The following is a 13,609-nucleotide window of genomic DNA, read 5'->3' on the forward strand; positions in this document are numbered from 1 at the left end:
AATAATAATCAGTAAAAATCAGGCCCTGATAGTTTTATGTGAAAACAATTTCACAGTCAAGGGCTTATCCAAAGCCAACTGAGTCAGTGGAAAGCTTCCCATTGAATTAGTTTTGGATCAGGCCTTACATTTTAAACTGAATCTAATTCATTTAAAATCGCAAAGCTCTTCTCAGCGCTCCAGCTCCATGGTGAAGCACAGTCTTCATTCACAGTCTGCTCGTTCCCGGAACCATTTTGAAAATTACAGGAAAGAACTTTTATTAGGGAACTCTGCAGAGCCGTCCTCAGTCACTGTCAGCTGGGTGCTTTTCTCAAGCATAGCAATTCTTGCTTATCAAGCACGGGAATCGTTCTGAATTTGTAAACCTTGATCAGAAACTCGCCTCACGTAAACTAGGTGGCAATAACCACTCCTTCCGTCTGATCACCTTCCGTGAAAATAAGTGACTGTCACCACTCAAAATAATGCCTAGAGTAATTTTCTATCACCCATGTTTTGCTGAAATGTCTCTCCCTCTGTCTCAGTATCCTGGCTTCTGAAGGACAAAAGATCTATGGTAAACAGTCCTGGCTTATTATTTAAATTGGATGTGTCATATAGTGCATAAAGGGCCCCATAAGAATCAGAGCCCTATTGTGCTAGCCGGTGTACGAACACAGAGAAACAGACAATCCCTTTCCTGTTTTTCCTCTTCTTCCCCTCCCCCTGCCACATTCCCCATCTAGATTGTCATTAAGACATTAGCCCTGGGCGAGGGGCAGCCTGTAGCTACACCGCCTCAGGAACACCCCAGGGAAGGAACTGTATCTCTGAGGACATGTCCTGACTGAGATCGCCTGGGGTCCCAGAGCCATGACCCTTCAGCGCAGGCTGGGTCCGTGAGAAATTCCCAAGCTTCCGGGCAGCTTTGTCCAGCCTGTGCTCACGCTTTTGCTGCCCCAGCTTTGCTGCTCTGGGCTGCGAGCAAGCTCGATTAGAGCTGTGTGTGGCCCTCTAACATCATGGCGATGGAGCCATATAAGTACCTAGGGAGATGGATAGAGAAATTGTTCCTGCTGCCACAGCCCCACTGCAATGTGAGCAGCTTTGAATGCACTTAGATATTTTTCCAGAAAACAATACACCAGTTCCTTAGCCCGGTGTCTCCTAGGCAAAAAGCAGGCATTAGCCTGCCTAATTGTACACACTGTACTGTACCACAGAGCTCTCTCCCCACCCCCAATCAGTTCCAGGCTGTTCACAGGACACGTTTCAGCCCAGTACTAAACATCACTTTCCAGCTAAAGGTTAATTACTCAGGGGGACATTTTCATCCAAGCTGCTGCCCGCAGGTTGCAATCCCTGCCTGAGCTCTATTTTTAGCCCAGCTCCTTCCTTGTTATTGATCCTAGTCACCCTCTGTTAATTAGATACACACAACACATACAGCATTTGCAACTCATTTTTCAATTCAGTTCAGCACCTCCCTCCCCTAAGATGTAATTTAGAGCCCTCCTTGATTCATGCTATTGATCTTCCCAGCAACTTTGCTGTAGGATTCTCTGTGTTGCAAGCTATTTATAGATCTCACCCCCCTTCCCCTGGAGAATCAGAAATGGGCAACCTTAATCAGACTGCTCAGTTTAAAAAAACCCAACTCTTTCTTCAGTCTCTGTTGTTAGACACTATAGCTCACATCTGCGAGCCCTTCCCGACATATATGTCGTTATGGATGTGGAAGTGTGTAAGCTGCCGTGACAAAGATTTTACCTTAATGAAATATTACTCTGCCCATCAATTAATCCCACAGCATATTCAGTTACGAGACTAATTGGCCAAGGTTTTCAAAAGTGACTGTGATTTTTTTAAAAAAAATAACCCAGCAACGAGGAGTCCTTGTGGCACCTTACAGACTAACAAACCCACCGATGAAATGGGTTCTAGCCCATGAAAGCTTGTGCCCAAATAAATGTGCTCGTCTGTAAGGTGCCACAAGGAGTCCTCATTTTTGCTGCTGATACAGACTAACATGGCTACCACTGAAATCTGTGATTTTTGGTGTCTCACTTTTTGAGATCCCAGCTTGAGACACCTTACAAGGGCCTGATTTTCAGAGGATGGGTGCTTAACACATTGTCTCAGATGTGAGCATCCAAAATCACTAGTCACTTTTGAAAATCTTGGTCATCATCCATTGAGCCACACAATGTCCTAGTTACTGTGGAAGCACTGAGGAAGACAAGGTTTTGGGAACATAGGCTGGGACTCTGAAAGGATCCTGCAGGAGTTTGGTGTCCAGCTCCCATTGGATTTCAATGAGAATTGGGCACCTAACTCCCTTACACTCTTCTGAAAATCCCAGCCTTACATCCTAAGGCCCAAATTCCAGAGTCTCCATTGAAATCAAGGGGAGTTTGACTTGAGTGAACACCTCAGGCTCTGGCCCTAAATCAGACATACTAAAATAAACCTGCCTCAGCCATGTAAGAATAGCAGGATTTTCAGAATGCCCCAAGCTTTTGGAAATCTCATACTGACTTGCCTGTATCCAGAAACCTGGAACACTGTGAAGCCTCATTCGTGAATATCTGCGATGAGCATCATCACCATGCCTTTAAGTAAATGAAAATCAACATTAAAACCATATAGCACACTGCAGTGGTAGAGCTTCTTCTCTTTATCCCCTGACCAACTCTGTCTTTGTGTATGGGACCTTGTCAGCCTTGAATAAATAGGGTGGTGGTTATTTATTTGGATTAGGGTAGCACCTAGAGGACCCGGTCTGGATCAAAACTCCATTGTACGAGGGGCCATGCAAACACAGTGTGAGAGAGTCCCTGTCCTGAAGAGTTTCCCTAAATAAATTAGGCACTCCACTCCCTGTGATCAACTCATTCCCTTGCCTGCCTTTGAAAATCCCAACCGACCTGGGCTGAGCGGGTGCTGTGAAGTAGTGTGATATGGGGCTCCAAGGCAGGAAGAGTTTGGGTTCCCCAGGGGGCATACAGGGAGTCTGCAGCAAGGCCAAGCACTGCCTGCACCCCAGCCCAGGGCTTTCTTCACAAGCCCACCCTGCCTCTCTGGCTAGCAGCTGGACTGAGTGATGGCCCCAGAACCCATCTGCGCTGCAAAAAATGGCCTTCGAGTAGATGGGATGATTTAGTGGGGGGTTGGACTAGATGACCTCCTGAGGTCCCTTCCAACCCTGATACTCTGATTCTAGGGTGACATGTGCCCTCCCCGTTGGGCAGAGGGCAGCAGCCAAGTGGCATCTGCCTCCCTGCTGGGTGCCCCTTGGAAAGGGAAGTGCCAGTGGGAGAGAGAGGCTGGGTCCAATCAGCTCCACATGAGGGCAAGTGCTGAGCCACCCCGCAAGATCCCGGCTCCTCCCAGCGCCTGGCAAAGGGCCGTGGGCAGCCACGCCCGGTCATGATTCATAATTGCGCTAATCGCAGCGCGGCCCCGGGGTCTATAACGGGGTTTGCTTTATTTAACCACCACCAACAGCCGGCTCCTCTGAGCCCCTGTATTTACCGAAGGAGCTTATTTCACCCAGCGCGCCGCCCGTGATATGGCCCAAGCGCCCCGCGAGGTCTGATTTGGGGTGTGCCCTGTGATTCCGCCGGCTCCCCCCCCCGCAATTACCACCACGCGGGGGGCGGGGGGGACACACCTAGCGGGTAACTTCTGCTTTGTTCAGTGCCCGGTTTACCTGCTGCAGGTGACCGGTCCCGCCTCCCTAGGTAGAGCGATCAGCCCCGCCGTCCACGGGGGCCCCTGGGGTGAGGAATTGAGGGTGACACACCTGAGCAAAGGAGCGGAGCGGGGCGGGGGGAGAGACGCCGAGCCCGTCCGGCGAGAGCTAGCCCAGAAAAGCAGGGCTGGGGGGGGGGGGGGGGGGATATGTGGTCTCAACGCCGCTTAGCAACAGCTGCGCGGAGCAGAGAACTTTGCGGCGCGCGTTTGAAACTGGTTTCACTCCTGGCCCCAGCGCATGGCAAAGATCTAAAGCGTCGTCTCCATCCAGCGCAGTCTGGAAGGGAAGCAAGAGCTGGGTCTCCCCCCACTCCTCCCTTTCTGCTGCTTCTGCCCCCCCCCCCCCCCCGGGAAGATGGCCAGGGTGAAAGAAGGAAGGGAGCGCGCCTGGAAAACCTGCCCCACGTGGTGCGTGGCTCCCAGCAAAACCCCGCTAGGCTGAGCATAGTAGGAGGAGGCTGGGAGTGGCCACAGCGGGGGAGGGGACCCGGGGCGGGGAGGGGACAGAGCCAGCGGGAGCGAGTCGCATGCGGTGGTGCAAGGCAGGAGAGAGCCAAGGGGAGCAACACATCGCTCCAGCCTCTTGCAGGCAGGGTGGGCGCAGAGCGGCGGGGGAGGGGGAGCATAAAAAGTGCCTCCGGAAGGAGCGGGTTAATAGGGGGAAAACCCACCCCAGCAGCTCACAAAAGCCACCGCAGGTTGGTGAGCCTGGGACCTGTTCCCCCTGCCTGCCTGGAGCGAGAGACATGCTTCGGAGCAGTGGCTTGATTTTCCCTGAGATGCTGTCAAGTGCTTGGGAGGAGGCGGAGAATTGCTCTTTTTAAAAGGGCATCGGTCCAAGAAACCCAGCGGGGCAGGAGCGGGAGCGAGTGGCCGTTTTGGGGTCTGGCTGGGAGGGGGCGACACCCCTCGCTCCGCTGGTGTTTTCGGGTGACGGGTTCGGTGTCTTCTCCTGCCCTCAGCAGAAAGGATGGAATGAGCGTCCCTGGGATCCGATGCTTCACCTCCATGGGCCAGACGGGTTGATGGGCTTGTGTCTGCTCCGAGCCTGTCCCCGCCGCCACCCCGGCCAGGTGGGCTGCTGATTTCGTCCACCCTGGGCAACGCCTCGGCTTTTTGTGCCCCGCTCCGTGGCCCAGGGGACCCTCCTGCCCGCCGGTGCGTTACTCTGATGGTTTGAACCCAGGAAGGAAGCTGCACCCCCGAGTTTGTTCCTCCCCCCCACCCCCCAGCAAGGAAAGCCAGCTTTCTGGGTATGCTGCCGAAAACTCACAGGCTAACGTCTGACACGGTCTCCTTCATAGTCGGGCTGGACTTCCAGATCTTCTTCGCGAGCATCGGCTGTCTCCAGCCACCTGACTTCAGCCTGGCTCTTTCCGCGGGGAGCGGCTGAGGGCCGAGGCCGCAAAGCGCCCGGTTTGAGTCCTTTAGCTAGGCACAATTCATTTTTTAAGAGAAGTTGGTCCCCGCGATGAAACCCAGCGGAGCCCTGTGAGTGCCCGGGGCGTGCTCTGGGGCTGGAGTATCGCTCCGATCCGGTCTGGGCAGAGGACCGGCACCCGCCGCCTGGGGCTGGCCTCTCCAGCCCTGGCGCCGGGGTGCCTTGCGCCAGCCTGCCCTTGAGGGCTCCTCTCACGCCTCCTCCCCGCACGCAGCCGCTGGAGTGGGACGGTCCCGGGCAAGCCTCTGCCCCACCTCCCGGGCACAGCTGGCGTGATCGGCGCTGCGGACCCTCCAGCCTTTCCTCCAGAAGCGATTCCCCTTCCTCCCGGGCGGCAGCTCCGCGGGGGATGCTGCTCCCTAACGCCCTCCCTCCCCCTCCCTTCTCCCCTCCCCCTCGCCAGCCTGAGTACAGAAACTTGTAGTAGTAGAAGAAGAAACCCAGCCTCCCCTCGCACCGCGTCTGCCGTGCTGCTGGGTGGCTCCCCCGGCCCTTCCCCGCCTGGCACCCCCGCCTCCCGCGCTGCTCAGCCTCTCCTCGCCAGCACTCCAGGACTGGTCCTCCCCTCCTCCTTCCCCAGGACGGTGGGGCTCGTCTCCCCCCCCCCCCAGCCCACTCCTGGAGGCAGCGGGGAGGGAGGCGCTGGTTTGCAGGCGCTAAGGGGGTGCTGTGGATGGCCCTGCGCACTGGGACGGCTTGGTTTGGGCAGGTCCTGCGCAGAGTTTCCCGGCTGCCGGGCACCTGGTCCAGGCGCTCCAGCAGCCTCCTGTGCCTGTCTTCCTCCCAGGAGCCCGAGCAGGGAGGCGGGGAGCTGCCGCCCCGGAGCCTTGGGAGCCGCCGCCGCCCCCTGCGGCTGCCCCCCTGCTGCCTGCAGCTCCCCCCCGCCGGCTGCGGCTGCTGCACCCTGTCGGATCCCCGGACGGCCAGGGGGGGACATGGTCCCCTCACTCGCCCCTTGCTGGCGGCCATGAAGAGGCAGAACGTGCGGACCCTGTCCCTGATCATCTGCACGTTCACCTACCTCCTGGTCGGGGCCGCCGTCTTTGATGCCCTGGAGTCCGACAACGAGTTGCGGGAGGAGGAGAAGCTCAAAGCCGAGGAGATCCGGCTCAAAGGGAAGTACAACATCACCAGCGAGGACTACCGGCAGCTGGAGCTGGTCATCATGCAGTCCGAGCCCCACCGGGCCGGGGTCCAGTGGAAATTCGCGGGCTCCTTCTACTTTGCCATCACGGTCATCACGACTATCGGTGAGTGCCCGGACTGCCCGGTCCCGCACGCTCCCTGGCCTGGCCGAGTGATGCCAGGGGCTCCCAGGGCTGGGGCTGCTGGGTGCAAAGGGTTAAACAGGACACAAGTCGCTCAGGACCCCTTCCCCTCCCTATCCCTGTGGTGGGTAGCTAGTGTTGTTTCCAGGGGCTTTGAGGTGTCCCCCACCCGTCACCCCAAGACGCAGGCTTTGTCCTGTTGCACCTGGAAAGTGTGTCTGAAGTTGGGTGAGGGGGTAGAAAGGGGGCTGGCGTTGACTGCCAAGCTAGAGTCATGCTCTCTCTCGGGAAGGGGAGGAGAAGGATAATAAATGCTAAAACTCTGCTCGGGAACTTCAAGGCAGGTGGCTGGGATGTGCAACCCATTCTGCTCTGCAACTCCTGGCTTGGCGACTTAACTGTACCCTGGGCACTCCGTCACTTGCAAGCTTCAGAGACTTAGGGGGGACACTCACGCAAATCGCTCTTTGAGGATGATGGCAGTGAAGCCTGCATCAGCTAATCATAAGTCTTCATTTAGTCATGGGAAAAGTTCTCTCTCTCTATTTGCAAACTGCGTTGGTAGGGGTGGGTGCTGTGCTAGGAGACGCTGACTACAGTTGTAGTTTCTATCCGTGCCTGTCTTGTTCACGACCCTTATTTTCCTGAAATTTTATTTTGCAATTGCAGTGACTGGTGCTTGGACAGGCCACAGTAGTGTGTCACACCCGAGCCTGCATTTGGGGGGGGGGGGGTAAACAAACAAACATAAAGGCGATCCCTCGCCCTTATTCATTACTCCACTTCAACGTGACGTTTCCAGAGGCTGTCAAGTGACAATATGTTGACGAAGCTAAGGGCTATTTTGCAGTTCTGTATTTCACTCCAGTAAAACTGCATGTTCCAAACAAAGTTTTGTTTCCTGAAATAAAAACAAGTAGGTAGAGGGCAATCTACAGACAAAACAATGTCTAAAACCGTTGCTTTGGTCTGGATGGTGTTTACATCGTTACTGGTTTTATACTAAATAGGCTGCATTTAATGAGGCAGCTAATATGTCCTCACAGGACATGTTCCTCTTTAACATCTGTGGAGATCCGAGAAGGTCACTTCAGCTCAGTGAATGGTTGATAGTGCATTATATTGAACAGGACATGAAAGACCAGCTTACTGTTGTTAATAAAGACAGACACTATCTTTTGACTGTTTAGGGCTTGTTACAACAAATTTGCACATTACCACCTGAAGATACTGTCAGTTTTCAGCAGAATATCCAATCCACTCTCCTTTGAGCTGTCAGGAAAAAGTGTTTACTTACATCTGTATTTTGACTTTCTTACCTGGGGCAGTGAATCATTTTCTTTGAAAGATCATCTGACAGTGTGAAGCCTAGTTCTCTTTATGGAGGTGATGAGATTTTTTGATTAGTTTTTTTTTCCATTGCCAGACATCTTTTTATGAATAGAAAACATAAATATTTCATATGAGGCCATACAACAGACCATTATTGTGTACACTCTATAAAGCTAGAACTAGATTCCTGTTTTGTTCAGTGGGATTTCTTCTCCCCAATTTTGCATCTTTTAGTTTTTATTTGTGCCTTATTAAAACATTGAAGTATCTTGTCCACATGGATTATTATATGACTTACTGTATATTGTGTGCCTGCTGTAAACAACAGTTAAATATTTTCACAGTCACTAAGCTATGCTGGTGATGGGTATGAAGGGTTGTAAATGTGTGTGTGTGTGTTTTTTTTTTGTTTTGTTTTTGCCTGGAAACAAACCCAAATTTGCTTTTGTTTCCAAAGTTGAGGAAAGTTGGATGGATGTTTTCCTTTCAGGTACAATAGAAATGACTTAATGAAAAATACAGAAGAGTCCAATTTCTTTTGCTAAAATGAAGGCTGAAGTTTATTAAGTCAACAATGTCAGTTACAGGATGCTTAGGTGTTTTCTAAAATGAAGAGTTTAGATACATTTAAGAAAATCAATAGCCTTGGACATGTACCCATTCTTGTCAGTGGGCTGAGGCACTTTGGGAGGTCAGCATTCTTTTAACATTACAATATCTATAGCAGTAGTTAAGTGCTGGAAGAAACAATGCAGTGGAAAGACACAATGTGGAGATACCTTAACAAGTATTTATAAGTGTATTCTCTGGCAGGATAAGTAATCACTATTCCAAAAGTTTATTAATAAATTAGTTACTATATCTGTCTTACTAAAGGCACTTTTCTTCTACTGTCTTTCACATAATCCATTCAAAACATAAGCTGCCCAGTGATGTTATCTTTTATAACAATTGTCTGTAAAAAATTAGAGTGGATGAAATAGTGTGGATAAATTACTGGTTCATCCAAAAAGATTAATTTTCCAGTAAAAAGCTTCTCATTTTAAATTTTTATCTACTTAAGAAGTTCTTGGGCCTGGAAAGGAAATACCAAAGCATTTTCCCTCTATTGTATTGTTTCTTAGATTGTGCAGGAATATTAACTGTTCAGGTTAATCTTCTGTTGCTATTCCTGTTTTCATTCTAAACTTGCACACGTTGCTTGCATGCACATCTCATTCTTCCTTCAAAACCTTCCAGGTAGAATTCAAGAAACACATACAGTGTTAACGAAGAAGGCCCAGTCATTAAATGCCCCTGTAAAATTAGCTTTGATGATCACAATTACTATCTCAGCCTGGTAGAGACAAGTTATGTAGAAAAAGGACCCAAATGAAAGCAGGATTGACTTGTATTTTTGAGCTTCATTTTGAATGTCTACTGTACAAATATGGTGCTGAATTGGACAGCTCCCTGCAGCAAATGTCCTGCAGTATCCACATTTTGCCAAATTTTGACTCCACAATAAAAAGAAACCCAGCTCATGATTTCATCTTAAGTATAGATCATTAAAGATCTATTTTAACTGAAGTATAAATAATTAAAAACCTTCCAAGTCAGGTGCAGTAGTAAGATTTAGCCAACTTTTTCATTTTGTATTCTCTAGATCATTTTATTTTTATTGGCTTGCAGTCGTAGTTATGGTCTGCGTAGCTTCTCAATCCCATTTCTAAATAAAGGAATCTGAGAGGATCAAGTAAATGGAAAGAGGATTTTTATTCTGTACCCAGGAGATATTGTAAACTGAATTTGGGAAGATTATTTTACTTCTGTTTTCTAATATCTCTAGCAAGGAATTAGCAAGAGCAAACATCACAATTTTCTGTAACCCTATTCTTAAAATCCAGTGGCAGAATAGAAACATCCTTTTTATTGATGTTTTCATCATGTTAGAATTATGAGAAAGTTTTCACATGGTCAAAGGAAGTAATCAGACACTCATGGCTCTTAACACTTACTGATTTTATTCAGGATTCTTCTCACTTCAGTATGCGTTAATATCAGCTCCCATCCACTTCCAGCTATCAGGCCAAGAGGATATGAGAGAGAGAGTGAGTGAATGAATCTGGTATTCCTTCCAGCTGTTTATCTCTGAAATGGTACACTGTAGTTTATACCATTGAGTAAATCAAGAGTCTGGGTATTACGAATAACAATGCCAACTTTTGAAAAGAAATTCTGGTAACTTGTGACTCCATCTTCCAGGTTTACAGTGGTGAGTAAACTGTTTTACTTAGGCAGGTGGTGACACTGTCAAAATATGTTATTAGTATAGCTACGACTCCATCATTTAGGCTTTTAAGGGTGATAGTCATACTTGATTTAACACTACAGAGTTCTAGTAAACACTGAATATTTCTGAAGGCTTGTGTGGATTGTAAAGAACTGAAAGCTGTTTGTTGCCCTAAAATGAACTAAAGCTATGAACAGATTGAGGATGTTCTTTTTTTTTTTGGAAAAAAGAAGTGATTGCATAAAGTAATGAGAGCTGAATGCAGACATGGCATGTGAAGTGCAGTGGGAGTCTCAAAAGAGCTGGTTTTCTAGCTTTATGACTTTCTGACTCTTTGAACTCAGTCCATAGCCTACTGTGAGAAGAGATTGAAACACTCTGATCAACAGAGATGTGGTGTTTTTGGAGAATGCTGTACAGTATCTGCAATACCCAGTATATGATGTTCCCACTGATAGGGATTCTTTGCAAACAACAGATAGCTGCTTCACAGAGAGTTTGGCCCCAGATTTAAGAAAGTAGCTAAACACATGCTTAAATGCATTTCCGTTCAGGACAGCATTTAAGTTATTTACCCTCTCTATGCCTCAATTTACACATATGTAAAATGGGCATAATACCTATCGCAGAAGGATGGGTAAGATTTGTTTGCTTAATTTTTGTCAAGTGCATTGCGATCCTTGTATGGAAAGGTCTTGGAAGTGAGAGAACAAAGAAATCCATGCTTTGGTCAGCCAACGGCTGCATCAGCAACTTGCCATCAGCATGAAGGCCATATCAAATTTAAATAAAACAGAGCAGATTGGAGCCACTCTCCTCTTTAATACACTCAGATCAAGAAGGAGGGCCACATGTACTTGTGGTACAAATGGGCATAGTTCCAATGAAGTCAATGAAACTCTGCTAATTCATGCCAGAAAGATCTGGCCCAAAGTATTAGATGCTGAGACTTGTAGTCTCTGTCGATTGCACCTTCATAATAAAGAGGAGGTCAGCCACCTTTCAGAACTCTGTGGATATGATCACATTGTACACAAACATGCTAAGTCAGCCACAGTGTAGTACTCCAGGTATCTGTACAACTGTAGAATAGGTTCAGTGAATCTTAAAAGGCCTATCTATACTATATTTCCAACTGCATGAAACCATTTAAAAATAGTTCTCTGCTAATGTGGCTGGTTCACAACTTGGTTAACATGTTTTTAGAGACAATTCTTCAGTCTCTTAAAGGAAAAATGTTTTTTTCATAGTTATATCCTGTCCACACTCCTGCTACAGTCATGTTAGCAGGACCCATTTTAAAACGGTTTCCGAAGAAGGCTGAAATGTAATTTAGATTGATCTTAAACCACGTTTGCCCAGGATAACATACCCAAGTTATATATACAATAATAGGCTGCAGTTGGGTTTCTGAAACACCCAAAAGTCCCTTAGCCACTCTTTGGTGATAGTTGTCCCCAGACCTCTTTGATACAAATCTGAAAAATGGGTGACTGATATAATTATTATTATTTAGCATTTGGTGTCCTTTCTCTTGCTTCTCCTTGCCTTTCTGTTCCTTTTAATTTTTCTTCACTTCTTTCTTCGTTTTTCTATTTTTTGCAAACTCTGATGCTCCTTGGGCTCAGGGTCAGTTCTAGGGGCAGGCAAGCAGGGCAGCCACCCTGGGTGCCATCTTCCAAGGGGCTTTATACCTCTGCAAGTTTTTTTTCCTCTTTCTTTTAATCCACTGATATGTTGGCTGTGGTTGGGGCTTCTTCTTTTTTTTGGCTTGGTCACTGGGGATGGGGAGGGGTGAAAATGTTTTCCGCCCTGTCTGGCAAAATGGCTGGGGCCGTTCCTGTTCAGTACATTTTTTTTCCCATGTAGAAAGAAAGCCCACAATCTTTTAAGTGACACTTTCTGTTTTTCTCTCTTGTATAGTCATTGAATATACTCCTCGGTTATTTTTCTATTCCCACATCAAGTGTATGAATTCCTTGTGCACCTTTCCTAGGAATGGCTTATAAGTGTCTGTGTTTGTACGCCCGTACTTCACTTTCTGCAATAACTAAGCAATGCCAAAACAAAATCACAGTATAAATCAGAGTGTGCACCTTTTGTGATGGAAATCAATTAAACAAATGAACAAACTATCAAGCTGGTGTAAAGGAAGGAAAAAGAAGGGGGAGAAGAGAAGGAGCAGAGGCATTGATGGGTAAGATAAAAGAAGCGGGGAGGAAGAAAAATACGGGAGGAGAAAAAGAAGCTCAAGAGACAGCTCATGGTTGATTTAACCATGGACCTGTTCTTGATCCCATTGAAATTAAAAGCAAAACTTAATTGATTTCAGTGGGATCAGAATCAGGCTCCTGTGCATACAGGACTTGAGCCAAAGGAAAGTTATCCAATGGAAAGACAGCCCTTGACCAAGCCCATTGTTTTTATTTCATCTGATCCTTGCTTCATGCAAGGAACTAAGTGTCTTTAACTCCTATCAAAGGCAGTAGGAGTTGAGGACGCTGGCTCCCTAGAGGAGGAGCTCACTCCCTTATGGTGGGGTCCATTGTTTGGTAAACATTGATGGATGTGGTCAATGCTTTATTGTAACATGAATAACAAACATAATATATTACCTTGCATGTTCAAAGTGCTATACAAACTTTCAGTAATTAACCCTCACAGCACTTCTGTGGGACTGGTAAATCCTGTAAAAAATCTCCTCAATTGAGAGATAGGAAGCTTAAGTGACTTTCTTAAAGTCACACACTGCTTCAGTAGCAGAGCCAGGAGGGGAACTGGAGATGAGCTGGCTCCCAAACCTGTTCTTATGCCTCCAAACCACGGCTGGAGGTGAAAGTGTGAAACTGTCTCCTAAATCCACCTGATTTAGGCTTAATCAATTTTTGCCTTTATTTGTACAATTTCAGACAGAATTATTGTCAGACAAATTTATTGATGCCAGCAAATAACAGACAAGATGGAATAGGTAAATGGGCCCAAGTTACCACATTCTCGGCATGGGAAGTTCTTTTACATTCCATGGTGGCCATTGCCTTCTCTGATCCCTTGGTCTGGTCCTTCAGTCCCATTCCTTCACTTTCTGCATCCGTGTTTTTTCCAATCTGGGCCTTGTTCACTTAGGTGTTTTATACATTTCTACATTACAGATTACTTAATCTTTATCCAATCAACTTTTAGCACATCACCCCTGGGTTTTTTTAAGTATCCCGTACATGATGTATGTGCAGCCTTCATTGACCCAACTTCTGCATTTTTCCTGCTGGTTTTTCACTTTTTGGGTCACGTCGTTCTAAGTCACTCTGTTCCTGAGCCTTTCCAGACAAAGTGTGTTTTATATTTATCATTACATGTTTGTGTAGGTCTTACTTACATCTTCTGGCATGACATATTACTTATCTCGCCAACAATAACGTCATTTTAAACAAATCACTCATGCCAGGCAACACTTTGGCCGAAGTGTTACCTTATCTATACTCGTTCCTTATACATAATTACAGTTTATTAATATCTAGCTAACAAAGCCCTTAATCTTACCATTTAACAGTTCTTCATTTT

General features: G+C 47.4%; 1 protein-coding gene and 1 long non-coding RNA gene across 5 annotated transcripts in view; one reads left to right on the forward strand and one right to left on the reverse strand.

Moving 5' to 3' along the window:
- The window catches only part of LOC140906331 (uncharacterized), a 105,603-nt gene extending 98,885 nt beyond the window's left edge, over positions 1–6,718 (reverse strand). For 3 of the 4 annotated variants that reach the window (XR_012157067.1, XR_012157068.1, XR_012157066.1), the window contains exons 1-2: positions 5,012–5,585; positions 2,525–2,594 (exon numbers count right to left, since the gene is read on the reverse strand). This is a non-coding gene — a long non-coding RNA (uncharacterized lncRNA). Of the gene's footprint in view, positions 1–2,524; positions 2,595–5,011; positions 5,586–6,200 lie in introns of those variants that run through there. The other variant, XR_012157069.1, reaches the window with a different exon arrangement.
- Positions 4,940–13,609, forward strand: part of KCNK9 (potassium two pore domain channel subfamily K member 9) — a 123,681-nt gene continuing 115,011 nt past the window's right edge. The window contains exon 1 of the mRNA XM_073330056.1: positions 4,940–6,429. Within this exon, the coding sequence (XP_073186157.1) occupies positions 5,853–6,429 (577 nt within the window). The 5' untranslated portion in view covers positions 4,940–5,852. The remainder of the gene's footprint in view (positions 6,430–13,609) is intronic.

Source organism: Lepidochelys kempii, chromosome 2 (assembly GCF_965140265.1).
Source record: "Lepidochelys kempii isolate rLepKem1 chromosome 2, rLepKem1.hap2, whole genome shotgun sequence".
NCBI classification, from domain to species: domain Eukaryota; kingdom Metazoa; phylum Chordata; order Testudines; family Cheloniidae; genus Lepidochelys; species Lepidochelys kempii.